General features: G+C 44.1%; 1 protein-coding gene across 30 annotated transcripts in view; it reads left to right on the top strand.

Moving 5' to 3' along the window:
- The window catches only part of ABLIM1 (actin binding LIM protein 1), a 472,724-nt gene that overhangs the window by 138,145 nt on the left and 316,443 nt on the right, over window positions 1–18,136 (top strand). The window contains exon 1 of one of the 30 annotated variants that reach the window (XM_077454957.1): window positions 16,803–17,120. The exons of the other annotated variants lie outside the window; for them this stretch is intronic. Within the exon in view, the coding sequence (XP_077311083.1) occupies window positions 17,102–17,120 (19 nt within the window). The 5' untranslated portion in view covers window positions 16,803–17,101. Of the gene's footprint in view, window positions 1–16,802; window positions 17,121–18,136 lie in introns of those variants that run through there. 30 annotated transcript variants of the gene reach the window in all.

Raw genomic sequence — 18,136 nt, forward strand, 5'->3', positions numbered from 1 at the left:
AACAATCCCTTACACGAAAGCGGCCATGGGAGTGTTTCACTTATATTTTCTCAACACACATCCATTGATGTCTAAACCGCTGGCAAAAAAAAGTGAGTACACCCCTAAGTGAAAATGTCCACATTGGGCCCAATTAGTCATTTTCAATTCCCGATGTCATGTGACTAGTTAGCATTACAAGGTCTCAGGTGTGAATGGGGAGCAGGTGTGTTAAATTTGGTGTTATCACTCTCACTCACTCATACTGGTCGCTGAAAGTGTGTTGAGTTATTTTGAGGGGGCAGCAAATTTACACTGTTATACAAGCTGTACACTCACTACTTTACATTGTAACAAAGTGTAATTTCTTCAGTGTTGTCACATGAAAAGATATAATAAAATATTTACAAAAATGTGAGGGGTGTACTCACTTTTGTGAGATACTATAGATGTCATGAGAACATTCAGCTCTTCTGGAGGTCTAATGTGGATAAAAGGTCTGTGCTCTCCAGATCTACAGAAATATCTTCCTTTCATAGTGGATTTAAAATATTTAAAATCGTATTTAAAAGTCTATCACAGATCTTGTTATACCGTGGATGCCTCCTATACAGGTTCTCTTTGGTCCAATATCTATACAGTGTCCTTCTTTAACACAGCGGGCAGTGCCAACACCCGAGTCCTGGTGCTGAATGGAGTTGCTGAGTGTTTACTAGTGAGAGTGATATGACGTGGCACAGGAATAGAAGACATGGCAGAACTATCTTTAGATCATTGAGGAATTATCCGAGGTGACACAGGTCATCGTTGGGTAAGAGGATAAAGGCAGTGGTACAGGGAGACAGGGGCACGCTGTCACATTTCACGTGTAGAAAGGGTGATCTCACTTGACTGATGCTCTGAATTCTTTGGGGGGGAGGAGAAGAAATGGCTGAGTCATTGAACATTTAAAGTGAATAGGTCCTTTAATTAAAGTGGTTGTAAACCTCAAACATGAAATGTGAATAACGCATATCCCTCTATAGTGTGTACTTGTTTCAATTAAGAGTACTAAGTGGCGCAGCGCTGTACACTTCTGACGTTGCCATCACAACGGGCGCCGACGTCGGAAGTGCCTGCCCCCGTTGTGATGGCAGCGAAGCTCTCGGCGCTGCCCTCTGAATCCTGGAAATGATGACAAGTATCTCCCAGGAGTACTAGCTCCATGGAGAGGAAGAGGCAGATTACAAGGGACCCCCTAGTAACAGACATGAAAAGGTGAGTAAGAAAAAATTTTTTATTTTTTTTTACAAATGTTGTTAATTGTATTTAAGGCAGCTGAATAATGCAAAATGTATTTTGTGAGTGGAACTCCGTTTTAAGCCCTGCAGAAAGGGGAGATTTTCTTTCCTCTGAAACATGTTGGCTGGATTTAATGCTCCTAATCATTAAATATTTTAAAAAGTCCTTTGAGGCTGGTTTCACATTAGTGTGTTATGCGACATCGCATGTGATTCACACCTCACTACTGCGCGACATCTGTGCGATGTGAATACAGCCAAAGAGATTGTATGGCTGAATTTGCATCGCATTCAGACCAAAGTCGTGCAGAACCCTTTTCGAGGTCCGCACCAGAATCGGATTGCATAGGTGTTCACACCCATGCAATCCGATTCATGTCCAAATTGACAGTTCGCACTGCGATATGCCAACCGATCTGGGGGTCATTAACTTTGTATTGACGCTCCCAGAGGTTCGCCTGTGACAGTGTGAACTGCCTGCAAGTCGGGTGCGATGCGGGAACCTGCAGTGGATTTGCAGGGCTTCCCACATCGCACCAATGTGAACCGAGCCTAAGTGAGATGAACTTTTGTACCAGGCTATCCTACTTACACATCCAAGAATTTCAAATCCTCGTAGACACTCTGCTACAACCAAGGCTCACACCACCCCTCCACCGACCGAAGGAATTAGGTTCTGAAGCTGTCCATGCTCCACTCACAATAGTAGCAGGAAAAAAACAGCCACTCAACTTTCAGAAGTCCAGAATACATTTATTCATATAATCCAGTACAGGGAAAGTCCACCTGCTCCTCTTATGCATTTCACTCCACCAGTTCCTTTGGTTCAGAGAATGATGTGACTGGCTTAAAGGAGAAGTTTAGCCAAATCTCGTTTGGCTGGACTTCTCGTATGGGTGCAAAGTTTGTTTTGCACTCCTGTGTCCCGTTTTCAGCAGAGAGAGGTCTGACGCCCGCTCTCTGCTGATGTTACCAATGTCAGTCCAGGTGCCATGTCATCCCACCCATGGAGTCTGGATCCACCAGGTGCCTGGGCTGACACCCAGCTCAGCCTCTCAGCCAGCCGCTGAGAGCCTGAGACAGCCGCTCCGCCCCCTCCAAAACCCAGCGCTCCAATGAGCGAGGAGGGAGAAGAGCAGAGAGCTGTGACTGACAGTCTACGGCTTTCTGTTCACGGAGCTCTGAAAACCGAGCGATCAGCGGTGTTCGATCGCTTGGTTCTCAGTGTAGAGGGTGCCGGGGGACACATCCACCTAGGTATAGATGAATGTGCAAAAAAAAAACTATTTACGTCTCTTTTAGGGCCGGTTCACACTGGTGCAATGTCTGAGATCGGATGTGATTCACACTGCACTGCAGTGTCTCTGTACGATGTGATTTCAGCCATACAGATAGTATGGCTGAATTTGCATCACATTCACAACTCGCACAGGACCCTTGTTTTGGTCCGCAGCAGAATCAGATCACATGAGTTTTCACAACTTCACACCCATGCGATCCGATTCCGATATCCAAATTTGCTATTCGCACTGCGATATGCAAACTGATTTGGGGGTGTCATCAACTGTTAACTCACGGGAGACATGCGATGTGGAAACCCTGCGAATCCAGTTCCCACATCACATACAACTCGCAGGCAGTTCACATTGCCATATGCAAACTGCTGAGAGTGTCAATAGAAAGCTAATGACACCTCAAATCAGTTCGCATATCGCAGAGCGAACTGCAAATTCAGACAGGAATCGGATCTCATGGAGGTGAACACCCATGCGATCCGATTCTGCTGCGGACCAAAAAAAGAGTCCTGTGCGAGTTTGGTCCGGATGCGTTGCGAATTCAGCCATATAATCTGTATGACTTGAGTTCGCATCGCACAGCCATTGCATGTGATTTGCACTGCAGTGCGGTGCGAATCACTTCCGATGTCGGACATCGCACCAGTGGGAAATGGCCCTTAATGTTCTCTGTACAGCACTGCAGAATATGTCAGAACTATATAAATGTATAATATTAAATGTGTGTGACTGTGGTGGGACTTTAGAGTGATAGCTCTTATGGTGCAGAGACTGGCTCCGTGTTCTCTTTACAGCCCTGCAGAATATGTCAGAGCTATATAAATGTATAATATTAAAGCGGGAGTCCACCGGGACTCCGCGTTTTTTTTTTTTTTTTAAAGCCAGCAGCTACAAATACTGCAGCTGCTGACTTTTAAAATAGTGACACTTACCTGTCCAGCGCGCCCGCGATGTCGGCACCCGAAGCCGATCACTAGGTCGTCTGTCGGGTCCTGCCGCCGCCATCTTGGGTATGGGAATCAGGAAATGGAGCCTTTCGGCTTCATTTCCCGGTTCCCTACTGCGCATGCGCGAATTGCGCTGCGCAATAAGGACGTTCCCCGCTGCCTCTGGGAGCTGTGTGTTTCCCAGCAGGCAGCGGGGCACTTGCGGGAAGGGGCGGGCACTTGCGGAAAGGGGCGTAAGTTACGCCCCTTTCCGCAGAGAGCTGTCCCGGAAGTGGGTGCAGTTACCTGGATTATCCAGGTAACTGCACCCCCCTCCCCCCTGAAAGGTGCCGATTGTGGCACCGGAGGGGGGGAGGGTTCCGATGAGCGGAAGGTCCACTTTAGTGTGGACCTCCGCTTTAAGTGTGCGACTGTGTTAGGGACATTAGAATGTAAGCTTATTTGGTGTAGAAAAATATGAATCGCTCTGTGTTCTCTGCACAGCACTGTGGAATATGTCAGAGCTATATAAATAGATAGATAATAGTGTGTGACTGTGGTGGGACTTTAGAGTGTAAGCTCTTATGGCGCAGAGACTGGCTCCGTGTTCTCTGTACAGCCCTGCAGAATATGTAGAGTGCAAGCTCTGGTGCAGACTGATATGACTGGTTTAATGTTTCTCTGTACAGCACCGCAGAATATGTCAGAGCTATATACATGTAGAATAATAACAGTACGTGACTTTGGTGGGACTTTAGAGTGATAGCTTTTGTGGTATAGAGACTGGCTCCGTGTTCTCTGTACAGCCCTGCAGAATATGTCGGAGCTATATAAAAACATAATAATAGTGTGTGACTGTGGTCGGACATTAGAGTATAAGCTCCTCTGGCTCAGTGATGTATGTATATGGCTCTGTGAAATCCACAGTAATCCATTGGGGATTATATCACTGGTGTAAATACATAATAATCCTATAAGATGGACAGATATCCTCTAATAATTCTCCATGCATGTCTCCTTGGCGATGGCTCATCCTATAAGATGGTCAGACATATAGACATACAGACAGACAGATATCCTCCAATAATTCTCCATGCATGTCTCCTGGGCGATGGCTCATCCTGCAATGCAGTCATTGTGATTCCTCTTTATAGCGTTCCAATCAATTGCAGATTTATTCCTTTAATTCCTCCAGCACTCCCTGCACTGCCTGGTGTCATTTCTCAGAAGAAGCTGCACTTTAAATAATGTATCAATCCAAATTCCTCTCTTGAATTCTCCCTCTGTAACCCCTCCTGATCTCTTTGTACCGTGTCCCCGCTGCCTCCCAGACATTCTCTACATTTCCCAAAGTCGTGTTTTGCGCTGCGTGATACAGGGATCACTCGGGGGGGATACAGGAATAGAAACAGCAAAATTAAATTTTTATTTATATTACTGTATATTTGAGAATGGAATAGTGGAAAGATACGTGAACCTGTGCTGGGAATGTGGTACCTGGCCTTCCCCGCCTATCTGGATAAACTATCCAATTATAAGGCAGACCTCAGAATAAAGCTGCCTATACACTGATAGATTTCTGAATAAACATTCATACAAACATTCTCTGTACGTTCGATGGATTGATGATGAACATCATTCAAAAGTACTTCAGCATTTGATTTCGGAATGAATGCCATTTCTCAAAAACCACATACATAGTAAGGACTCATTCACTTGTGCAGTTCCCTCTGAAGAGCAATCTGTGTTGGATCGCTCTTCAGAGAGCAGTTGACAGGCAGTGATGAGGCATTATTTTGCTGATGCGAGGCAGTCGCAGCGTGGTCCCATCGACTTGCATTGGTCACATATGGCAACCGTGCCATATGCAACATGCTGTTTAATTTTTGTTGCGGGAGGGGTAGAGTCCTCAGCAGCTGCATGCCCAAATTCAACAACAATTGTCCGATGGAGTGTACAAACGGTCGGATTTTCCGCCAACAGCCTATCATCACACAATTTCCTTCGGAAAATCCGATTGTGTGTACAAGGCTTTAGTGTTACAGAAGGATATGCAATACGTTGCAGGGAGGGTTAGTGTTACAGAGGGTTATTGTAATGCCCTGTACACACGGTCAGAAATTCTGACGGAAAAGGTCCGATTGGATTGTATTGTCGGAAAATCCGATTGTGTGTGGGCTCTATTGGACTTTTTCCATCGGAAATAATTTGAGAGCAGCATCTAAAATTTTCAGACAAAAAAATCAGATCTGACTTTTTCCGATCGTTTGTAGAGAATTCCAAAGTGCCACGCATGCTCAGATCAAATTACGAGACCAAAGCTATTGGCTACTGGCCTCTACATAGTCCCGTCATATGCAACGAACGTCACCACGTTCCAAACTACCGGATTTTCAGACAACTTTGTTTGACCGTGTGTATGCAACACAAGTTTCGGACAAAATTTGTCAGAAAAATCCCATGGATTTTGTGGTCGGAATGTCCGACCGTGTGTACAGGGCATTGGGTTACAGAGGGTTAGTGTTAGGTTTACAGAGGGTTAGTGTTAGGGTTACAGAGGGTTAGTGTTAGGGTTACAGAGGGTTAGTGTTAGCCCTTGTACACACAGTCGGACATTGCGACAACAAAATCTGTTGGATTTTTTCCGACGGATTTTGTCTGAAACTGGTGTTGCACACACATGGTCGGACAAAGTTGTCGGAAAATCAGATCGTTCATAACATGATGACGTTTGTTCGTTGCGACGGGACTACATTGTGGCTAGTAGCCAATAGCTTTGGTCTCGTAATTTGATCTGAGCATACGTGGCACTTTGTCCGATCGGAATGCTCTACAAACGATCCAACAAAGTCCAATCGGATCATGTTGTCGGAAAATTTTATATCCAGCTCTCAAACTTTGTTAGTTGGACATTCCGACGGAAAAAGTCCGATGTAGCCCACACACAGTCGGATTATCCAACAACATGGTCCGATCGGATCTTTTCCATCAGAATTTCCGACCGTGTGTACAGGGGCTTAGGGTTACAGAGGGTTAATGTAAGCCCCTGTACACACGGTCGGAGATTTCAACAACCAAATCCGTCGGATTTTGTCCGTCGGATCTTGTCCGAAACTGTTGCATACACAAAGTCGGACTAAGTTGTCAAAAAATCCGATCATTCAGAACGTGATGACGTAATTTCGTTACGATGGGACTACGTTCAGGCTAGTAGCCAATAGCTTTGATGTAGGAATTTGATCTGAGCATGCGTGGCACTTGGTCCGATCAAAATTCTCTACACATGATCGGAGTATGTCCGATCGAACCAGTTGGTCGGGAAATATTTCCAACATGTTGGAAAATTGGGTCCGACGGAATCAGTCCGATGTATACCACACACAGTCGGATTATCCGGCGACACGGTCCGATAGGACACATTCCGACGGATTCTCCGACCGTGTGTACAAGGGCTTAGGGTTTCAGTGAAGATTACTGTTATGCCCCGTACATGCGGTCGGATTTTCAGACAGACCGTGTGTAGGCTCCATCGGACATTTTCCATCGGAATTTCCGACACACAAAATTTGAGATTTGGATTCCGATCATGTGTACACAATTCCGACGCACAAAGTTCTATGCATGCTCAAAATCAAGCAGAAGAGCTGCACTGAACTTACATTTTCTCGGCTCGTCGTACGTCACCACGTTCTTGACATTCGCAATTTCCAACAACATTGTGTGACCGTGTGTATGCAAGACAAGTTTGAACCAACATCCGTCAGATGCCTTTAGTAAATCATCCCCATTGTGACTTGCCATGCAGATGGGGGCAGTGAAAGTGGGGGTTCAGGGGTGGGATGCAGTCTTGGAGATGGGGGAGGGTGAGATTATGTGCACAATGGAGGATTCGCAGTTATGCGTTCGCTTGCTGTTTGGGGGGGGGTGGGGGTATCTTTGTGTCTCTGTAGCCAGGGAATTGCGGTGCTTCCATTGCAGAGGCTGATCTATTATTAGATTGAATTCCTCCGTTTCATCCTCCAGAGAGACTAAAAATAACCAGGTGTCCTTATAACCTGGGCCCAGTGTCTGCGCTGGATGCTGTGTGTGATGTATTCTGTAATGTGCAGGTATGCATAGATTCTATGCAAAAGTACAAAATCAGCAGGGGACCAAATACTTTTTCCCCTCACTGTATATACATCTTTCTTATGCAGGTTTTTCAGCATAGGTGTTAGGAAGGTGGAGGGAGCATTTTTAAGCCGGAATTCTACTTTAAGTTGTCTTGGCTGGTGCATTTTGGGTGCCATTAACTGCTTCCCGACCGCCTCACACAGATATACTGCGGCAGAAGGGCACTACAGACAGATAACGTACCTGTACATTGCCCTTTAAGAGGCAGCTCACAGGCGCACGTGTGCGCGATCTCAGGCCCCGCGGACTCGATATCCGCGGGGATACCTGCGATTGTCTCACTGAGAGGAAGAACGGGGTGATGCTGATGTAAACAAGCATTTCCCCTTTCTACCTAATGACACTGTCACTGATCACCACTCCTTGTAATCGGAAGAGGTGATCAGAGACATGTCACACACAGCCCCCCCACAGTTAGAATCACTCCCTAGGACACACTTAACCCCCACAGTGCCACCTAGTGGTTAATCCCTTCACTGCCAGTGACATTTTTACAGTAATCAATGCAATTTTTTAGCATTGATGGCTCTATTGGTCCCAAAAATCTGTCAAAATTGTTCGATGTGTCCGCCATATTGTTGCAGCCATGATAAAAATCGCTGATCACCGCTGTTACTAGTAGAAAAAAAAAATCAATAAAAATGGCATAAAACTAACCCTTATTTTGTAGACGCTATAACGTTTGCGCAAACCAATCAACAAAAGCTTATTGCGATTTTTTTTTTTTTACCAAAAATATGTAGAAGAATACTTATCGGCCTAAACTGAGGAAAAAAAAAAAATTTTATACATTTTTTGGGGGATATTATAGCAAAAGGTAAAAAAAAATGCGTTTTTTTCAATATTGTTGCTATTTTTTGTTTATAGCGCAAAAAATTAAAAACGCAGAGGTGATCAAATACCACCAAAAGAAAGCTCTATTTGTGGGCAAAAAAAGGACGTCAATTTTGTTTGGGAGCCAGGTCGCACGAGTGCGCAATTGTCAGTTAAAGCGACGCAGTGCCGAATTGCAAAAAGTGCTCTGGTCAGGAAGGGGGTAAAGTGGTTAAGAATCAATGTGCACATTCCTACTTGTTATAAGTGTCTAAATGCTGAGAGTCCAATTCATTTGTTTGTGACTTTGTATATGATCATATCCACACATGCTAGTATAAAACAATATAAAAAATTGTCGTATCTCAGAAAAAATTCATCCCAGAACAAACACAGCTTGTAAGATAAGCCAATATGATGGCCGCCTCGGGGTGGGGGGGGGGGGGGAGACGACTCACGGAGGAATGCTGAGGGGTGACACAGGGGCTCTTCAGCCTCAGTGCATGCCCTATGTATGTTGAGCCTTGGGGACGCACAAAGTCATTGGTCAGTGTGGTCCGCTGCCGGCTGTCTGTGCTATAGCAAGTAATCACGCTATGCCAAGAGGCCGCCAGCAGCCTTGGGGGGGGCGGGGGGGGTGGACACCTTAGGCAGCAGCCACCCTGGGCAAAGGTCTAGTTTCTTCAGAGCACATTGCTTGGTGTATAGAAGAGTATATGGAGTTTATAGGGATTATACACACCCACACTAGGTAGAAGTATTCATCAACCAAAGGTGATATTCCGAGGTGCTGCCATTGGGCATATACACTGTACAGTTCTTGTTTAGGAAGGTGATGCTGTACTGTGATGTCCATAATGCAGTAAATGTTCATAAGGAATCCTGTGTAGACTGAACCAGTGTATGCAAAGTATAATCGAAGGTCTGTTTTAGTGGTTCAGGGGGGGAATGATCAAAATGGGCGAATGAGCTGATTTTTTACTGCCCCTTCTTACAGTGGTATTAAAGTGGTCGTAAAGGCTGAAGGTTTTTTACCTTCTTCATGCATTCTATGCATGAAGGTAAAAAACCTTCAGTATGTAACCCCCATCCCCAAATACTTACCTAAGCCCAATCTCGATCCAGCGATATGCATGAGACCTGAGGCTCTCCTAGGTCTCTCCCTCCTGATTGGCTGAGATACAGCACCAGGAGCCATTGGCTCGTGCTGCTGTCAATCACAGCCAGAGAGGCAGGGCTGAGCCATGCTTTTTGTCTCTTATGGACTTAGAGAGCTGGCTCAGGAACGAGCACACATGAGTGCCCCCACAGCATGCTGCTTGCTATGGGGATAGCAAGGGGGAGGGGCCCAGAACGCCAGCAGAGGGACCCAAGAAGCGGAGGATCGGGGCTGCTCTGTGCAAAACCACTGCATAAACATGACATGTTTGTTACTTTTTTTAAATAACATTTTTTTCTTTACAATCACTTTAAACCTAAAAGCAAACATTTATTATATTGCAGCTTACCAATTCATAGATGTGATGGCTGCATTTGTTTTGTTTTTTGAGACTTTCTTTCTTCTATTTCATCTGGTGATCCAGCCAGCAAGTGTGTTGTTTTTCAAAAGCACTAGCTCTCCAGCAAAATGTATCAGTTTACATGGATGAGACACAGCACTTAACACTGGCAGGGGTGATTAAAATGATCAGATTTTATTTATTTATGTAAAGCCTTTTATCCCAAAAGAAAAAAAAAACAGTTTTGTTTGCTGTAACTGATTATAAAGTGTGAGCTGGAGTTTAGCATCAATTTGTTAGTGTATCTAAATCTGCTTTTACATTTAACACTCCCCCCCACTGACAATGCTGCTATCCAAAGGTGCCCCCATACTCCTTCATCCAGAGCGGGGGTAGTCTAATATAGAAGGTTTGTTAGATCACTAGGTGAAAACAGAGGGGGAAAAGCCTAAGAAAAGAAAACGAATACAGCCACCACATCTGATGATTGGTACGCTGCAATTTATTACATTTTTGGTTTTAATATTGCTTTAAGGTGCGATGGAAGGATGAAGAAGTGCCACAAATGCCCCGCAACCTTATGCAATGCATGTGTTGGTGAATTCACAGGGTTAAAACAGGTGGTGAGGGGGCATCACATCACCTTCTCAGCACAGGTCAGTCACCTCTGAAAAACATTCCAAGTACTGGTCGCTTTTAGGAGGAGTGGCGGTTTTAGACACATGCCTAAACCTAGCCTTAAGGTAGCACATTCTATTTCTGTATATTTACATACAGATTATATCTATCTAGAGGTAGAAGACTGATCGTGTGTAAATACTGAGCTGCTCACAAATGTGTTTATTCTATACACAAACTCTCTATACACACAGTACACACACTCTGTACACACACAGTACACACACTCTGTACACACACTCTGTACACATATAGTATACACACTTTGCACACTATACACCTCCCCACCCTCACTAATCCCTGGTGAAGGGTGATCTGATGACTGGTGGGGTAATGACAGAGATGGAGGAAGCACAGATCCACAGAAGCAGGGAGATCCTTGTACTGCAGGTCCTCAGTACAGCTTCCTCTCCAGCAAGGAGAACAGTGAGCAAATCTGGTGAGACTAGCAGTCAGAGTGTTTTAGATGATCTCACACTGTGGATATACAGTTGTAACGATACAGAACAGCAGCGCACGGTATATGCACTGATATTTTCTTGGAGGAATTCAAAAGAAAAGGTATACTTTTTGAGAGCATTGCTTAGGCACAGTAACATTTCCATAAGTTCCCTAGCACAGCGGTCACCAACTTTTCAGACCTCACGGACCACTAAACTCACAATTTTGAATCCCGTAGACCACTAACATGAATTTACATGCCTTACACACAATGCTCCAATTCCGATCACACTGCTGTCTTATACACACAATGCTCCAGCTCTCTGCCCCCCTCCCCCTGGACCACACTGCTGGCTTATACACACAGTGCTCCCACTCTCTGCCCCCCCCTGGATCATACTCCAACTTATACACACAATTCTCCATCTCTCTGACCCCTACCCCTGGACCACACTGCTGCCTTATACACACAATGCTCTGGCACTCTACTCCCTCCCCCTGGACCACACTGCTGCCTTATACACACAATGCTCTGGCACTCTACTCCCTCCCCCTGGACCACACTGCTGCCTTATACACACAATGCTCTGGCACTCTACTCCCTCCCCCTGGATCACACTGCTGCCTTATACACACAATGCTCTGGCTCTTTGCCCCCCTCCCCCTGGATCACACTGCTGCCTTATACACACAATGCTTCGCCTCTCAGCCCCCTACCCCTAGACCACACTGCTGCTTTATACACACAATGCTTTGGCTCTCTGCTCCCCTCCATCTGGATCAAATAGCTGACTTATACACACAAGTCTCCATCTCTCTGCCCCCTCCCCCCGGCTCAAACTGCTGTCTTATACACACAATGCCCCAGCGCACTGCCCCCCTCCCCCTGGATCACACTGCTGCCTTAGACACACAAGGCTCTGGCTCTCTGCCCCCTCACACTGCTGCCTTATACACACAATGCTTCAGATTTCTGCTGCTCCCCTACCCCTGGATCACACTGCTTCTTGATACACACAATGCTCTCTGCCCCCCTCCGTGGTTTGCACTGCTTCCTTATACACACAATACTCTGGCTCTCTGCCCCCCCCCCCCCCCCCCTGCACTCTGCATCACACTGCTTCCTTACGCAGACTCATCATTGGATCCCACCTCCTTATCCAACCATGTACTTGAGCTTTGTGCTCCCTCCTACCGTTTGTGATTAGCGCTGCCATTGGAAGTCCCCTTCTTCTTCACCTCCCATTCTCTTCACTACTCCTGGTGCCTCCCTCTGAGTTCACAGGATCCAGAACTAAAGAAGAGGCATTGGGTATCAATGTGCTGTCTGTCAGATGAGTATTGGCTGTCAGCTGAGAACATCACTGGAAACAACATTGGGCAGTATACAGCCGCCATAATGTTTATTTGTAGCAGGAACCCTGGGGACCACCTACATTTTCTCGACCATCATCATCCACAGACCACTATTTGGTAACCGCTGCCCTATATTATACCATTATCATATATCCACTATTTGACTTCAGGTCCAGTTTGATACCCAAGTGATCCTTCAGTTTAACCTATCTAACATTCCAGGTGCATCAAAAAGAAAGCAAGTAAAGGGTGTATTTATAATAAAAAAATACAGCTTTTTCCTCCTCTGGATGAATGTTCTTCAAAAATGACCGTAGTAAAGGCAGGTTCATCCATACCGAACATAGCTAATCAGGAAAATGATTAGTTATGGTGAAACTGAGATTTCAGGATGCACTTGGACAAAACCGAAAATGACGGTTTTAAAATATATATATATTTTAATAAATAATTGTATTATATTTGACTTTTTAATTAATATTATGAATTTAAACGAATATGAATTTATTGTCGGCCGTTATCGGCACCTTTTGAAGGGGTGTGAACAATTCCGCCTGCTGCATTTTTGGTGCATATTTGGCAAACCGCACCAAAAAGGCACCTCCCCATTTAAATGCATTCAAAACGCAGCATGAACGCATCAAAAATGCACCCGTGTTGTGTTTTTGTTTTTTTTAAATACATTTTTAATGCATTTTTTGAGTCACATGACCTACGTAAAACATGCCATAAGCAAGGCAAAATCACCGCTATTGGCACTTTTTTTTTCCACCACAACGCTGAAAACTTCTCCAATAATTTTCGGAGGCTGAAATTTTAGTGCATCACTAAAAATACTGCATTATGGCCACTAGATGGAGCTGAGGATTATAGGAAATATATACATTTTATTTAGAACAACTACAGTGGAACAATTCTAGAGAACACTGGAGGGGAATTAGCAAACAAGGCTCAGTTCACACAACTGCAATGCGACTTTGATGGGATTTTACAGTTCAACTTTGCATATTCTATGAGGCCTAATCGCACTGTATATCACACCAGTTTAGTGCAGGAACCTTTTCCAAAATCGCACCGAGTCACATTGATTAGAACAAGCACAGTTGAAAACAATGAGATGTTCAACGTCGTGTGATTCTGTGCAACTCAAGTCGCATCTGAAGTCAAACTAGTGTGAAATGGGACTAAATAGTGATCATTTAGTAGCGATTGATACATTTTATTTACTAATTCCCTTCAGCATTTTTTGGAATTGTTATATTGTGTTTCTTCTTACTGAGAGCTATTTTTTTCCTATGATCACCAGCTCCATCTACTGGCCATAATGCAGTATTTTATGGATTCACACTATGTTTGTGTATTATCCTATCTTTACTACTGCCCATAATATTTGGAGAATATTCACCCAGAAGAAGAAACAGCGTAAAAACATCTAGTTTGCCTGATTCTCACAACAGCTAGTTAGTGTGCATAGAACAAATGTACAGGCATTGTTTCAATAACAATCTTTTTTTTTTTTTTTTTATAAAACCAACTCTAGTGGGTCTATTTCTTTAGAAAGCACTTATGGCTTGAGAAGAAAAGCCTGACCCCTGCCTTCATAGTGCAGAAGAGGACCCTCACTCTGTCTGGAAGCAGTGGTCTCTCTGCGACATCTGACACTGCCCCGTTCTCCAATCAGTAGGGAACATGAACTTTGCTGATTGCACAGCTATAGGGTCTTTTGTTTTGATAGACCTGATATGGATTTAGCTGATTAAAGAGAACATGCGATTGGGCTTTGAGTAGAAGGCTCCAAAAACACAGATTTTCCACTGCTGATCACCCAGCAATGGCAACTGGAATGTAGTAAAGATAAAAGCTGGTTCTTCCTTGTTTGACTCTTCCATGGACTTTTGATGGATAAACTTTATGACATTTTTACAAGAGGTGTGACCTTGTCATCAGGAAAGAGTAAAGGTGAAGTCACATTTTACAACCATTCAGTGTAATCCTGTTTTCCCTGTGAAGGTAATACAGGAAGTGTCATGTACATCTATAACACCTGTTCCCATCCTTTTTTATCTTCCTGGGGCTAGAATGCTGAAAAGGAGATCTAAATCTAATCATCCAAATCTCACATGAGACTTAACATGTTCCTGTTCACACCGGTGCGGCTTTGAAAACACGCTACTTCAATGCGATTTCAAAGCTGCACCTAAGTGCGATTTGCACTGCGGATTTCATTGCAACTTAATTTAACAGAAATCTATGCAAGTCGCTAATAAATTGGTAAAAAGTAGTACAGGAACCTTTTTTATAATCGCTGCGACAAGAGTTGCGGCAATATTTATGGGTCTATTGCCGGTAATGGGGTGCGACTTGTCATGGGATTCGGAACTGTCAAGTTGCACTGGTGTGAACGGGGGCTGAATCTCATTTCAAAAACCGTTTAATATTTTACATTAAGTACAGATTCACACTATAACCCAGTGCGGATCGCACAGGAGCGCTGTGCGTCCCTGTTCCCAATATCAGGGCCGATTCTATGCCTGAATTAGCCCCTGAAACGGAGCCAAAGCCGCACAGCGTTTTTGTGCAGTGCGCTCCACAGCCACAATGGAGATATCTGAACCGGCTCCATAGGGAGCCAGTCACCTTCTCCTGCTATGTGAATTGGAGAATTGGATGCGGGGAAACCCGCATCTAATTCGCATAGGTGTGAACTCGGCCTCACAATTTTCTTTAACCACTTTTACCTCTCCTTCATGACCAGGTGATACAGCACTGCGATATGGTATTTTTTGCAATATGGCACTGCTTTACTTTAACTGACAATGGCGCGGTCGTGTGTACCCAAATAAAATTGATGTAATTTTTTTACCCACAAATAGAGCTTTCTTTTGGTGGTGTTTGATGACCGCTGTGCTTTTTATATTTGTGTTATAAACAAAAAAGACTGACAATTTTGAGAAAAAAAAAAAAGCAGAAAAATATTTTTTTACTTTCTGCTATAAAAAATATCCAATAAAAAAAATGTAAAAAATAGAAATTCTTCATAAATTTAAGCCAATATGTATTATGTTACATGTTCTTGGTTAAAAAAAAAAGAAAAAAGCACAATAAGCGTACATTTAACGGTTTGCTCAAAAGTTATAGCGTCTACCAGCTATGGGATATTTTTATTTATTTATTTTACTAGTAATGGCATGGACCAGTGACTGTGAAATTGCGTCCAATATTCTGACACTAACTGACAATTTTTGAGGACCAGTGACACTAATACAGTAATCAGTGCTAAAATAAATATGCACTGTCACTGTACTAATAACATTGGCTGGGAAGGGGTTAACATCGGGAGTGATCAAAGGGTTAACTGTGTGCCTAGCCAGTGTTTTTGTTTATAGTGGGGGGGAGGTGCTTTTACTAGGAAAATACATGGATCCATGTCCCTGCTTTGCAGGAACACAAAATCCATGGCTTCCCTCCTGACAGAATGGCAATCTCTGTACAAAACAATTGGCGGGTGCTGACGGACATCAAGTCCGCGGTGCCCCCTGATCAGCTCCCACTGGGTATAATGACAGTGGAGGGCGAGCCGGTGGCGACGCGTATTCATGTAGGCGCAGAGGTGCCACGATGTAGCAGTAAAACTGCTATATGGCAGACTTTAAGGCTCTCTGCACACTGGAGCTCATAACGACCATTTTTTGGAGTTCTGGCATTTAGTTTTTTTAACAGCCCATAAACTCCCCTCTTAGGTTATCCTATGTGTCCATGCACACAATGATATTTTTGAACTTTTATGGGCTGTTTTCTGAATGCCATAAAATCCCGTCCAGGAGTTTTTCTGACCACAAAAATCGCTAGACGCTGATAAATGTTGATAAACACTCAAAAACTTGGCTCACCAGCGTTTTTTAAAGTTTTTGATCCATTGAAAAAATTTTTTTTTTAAAATGCTAAAAAACGCTAACATGGAAAAACGCTGTTAAACGCTATTGCAAAAACTTTAAAAAACGTTGAAAGACTCACTGCAAAGCTACTGCCATTTTTATAACGTTATTTTAATGTCCAGTGTGCGTGGAGCCTTAGTGGTTAAAGGGAGTTTTGTTTTCCCTCTCCGCTGTGCTCTTCTCTCACTGTAAGGCCTCGGCACACATATATTTCCAGGTATAAAAAATGGCTAGCGTAAAAAAAAAACTGCGTTTTTTTGGGGAGCTGCAGATGAGACCATAGAAGTGGACGTCCCTGTTCTCCTGTAAACTGCTCACTTTTGTATTATTCCGTTTCTAAATGGAAGCGATCCGTTGGCGGCGTGGCTGCAGCCGTCCCGTCTTCCTGGCAGGGATGGAGTTTGCCCCCCCAGTGATCGGTCAGCAGTTGGGCTGATGGGAGCGGAGGGTTGGAATGCACAGCGTTAGGTGGGGTGGAATCCTTGCATGTGTTCTCAGCAGCAGCTGCGGTCGCCTCTCACACAGAGCAGAGTCCACTACACAAGGCAGCCTGTCCCTGCCGGCAGCAGACAGGATTTACCCACACCTCCTCGTCTCACAGCCATTTACGCCAAGGCACCCACTCCCATTGTCACCTTCTCGCCACCCATCCGGTGATCTGCGCCAAGAGGAGCGAGCCGGCTGAGTAATTGAGGATTGAAGGAACGCTGAGCGAGTGTCGGGGTCATGGTGAAAGACGAAGCAGGTAACTGGTTTCTTCTGTTCTGTAAGGGCTCATTCCTGATAGAAAAAGTGAAAGATCGAAAGATCGCATGGCTTTCTAACATTGTTTTCAGGGGTACGGATGTGTTTTTTTTTTTATTCTGCATGCTGCAATTTCTCGAAAAGTGGCATTCATTTGGGATTAACGGAGCAAGAGAAATGCAAATATAGCAGGTGATAAAGTAGATCCAGACCCCAACTAGATGATGTGTAGTTTTCTCTATGAACTGTTTATTGTAAACATTTGTCATATATATATAATACTATTGAAAACCCCTTTTGAATGGGCATCCACATGCTAACGTATAGGATTTGAATGTAAGTCTGAACTTCAAAAAAGGCTATACTTGTAGTAGGGTTCCCACACTGCAAGGCTCATTTATGCCTAGGATACCCATAAACACTTTTACTTCCCTTATCACTCCCTCCCCTGACTGGCGCTTGCCTGGCACTATACTTGCTATCTTTGGTAAAATTGTTGATTTATTATGAATGGGACAGCCATACTTGTACAATGTAGTACATTGTACTGTATATGCAGCTCTAGTGATATTAGTGATGCACAGTGACTGTGCTTTACTGTTCTTTTCTCTCACTCCACTCTCTGAGATCAATGCACTTTCTATGTCACATGGCCTGTACTTTTATCTCTTCAGGTGTTAACCAGAACCATTGATAAACATCTACTGGTTAGGAGTGTAAAGATTTGGTAATGACATAGGTTGTGTGTGTGATCCTTGCTAATATCAAGTTTATTATATAATTTAATCTGTTGAAATCCCCTAATTTTGAGGCTATATTATTGACACCTGGGGGATCCAAGCAATGACACACTGACACTTGAAGTTTCATAACAGTTACACAATGAAACCTTGGGGGTTCTAGAACAATGACACACTTACACTTGGGGGTCCAAACAATGACACGCTGATGTATGGGGATCCATAACAATGACACACTGATGAATGGGGGTCCATAACAATGACACACTGATGTATG

Source organism: Lithobates pipiens, unplaced genomic scaffold (assembly GCF_037356315.1).
Source record: "Lithobates pipiens isolate NorthernLeopardFrog02 unplaced genomic scaffold, aLitPip1_a1.2 Scaffold_25, whole genome shotgun sequence".
Lineage (NCBI taxonomy): Eukaryota > Metazoa > Chordata > Amphibia > Anura > Ranidae > Lithobates > Lithobates pipiens.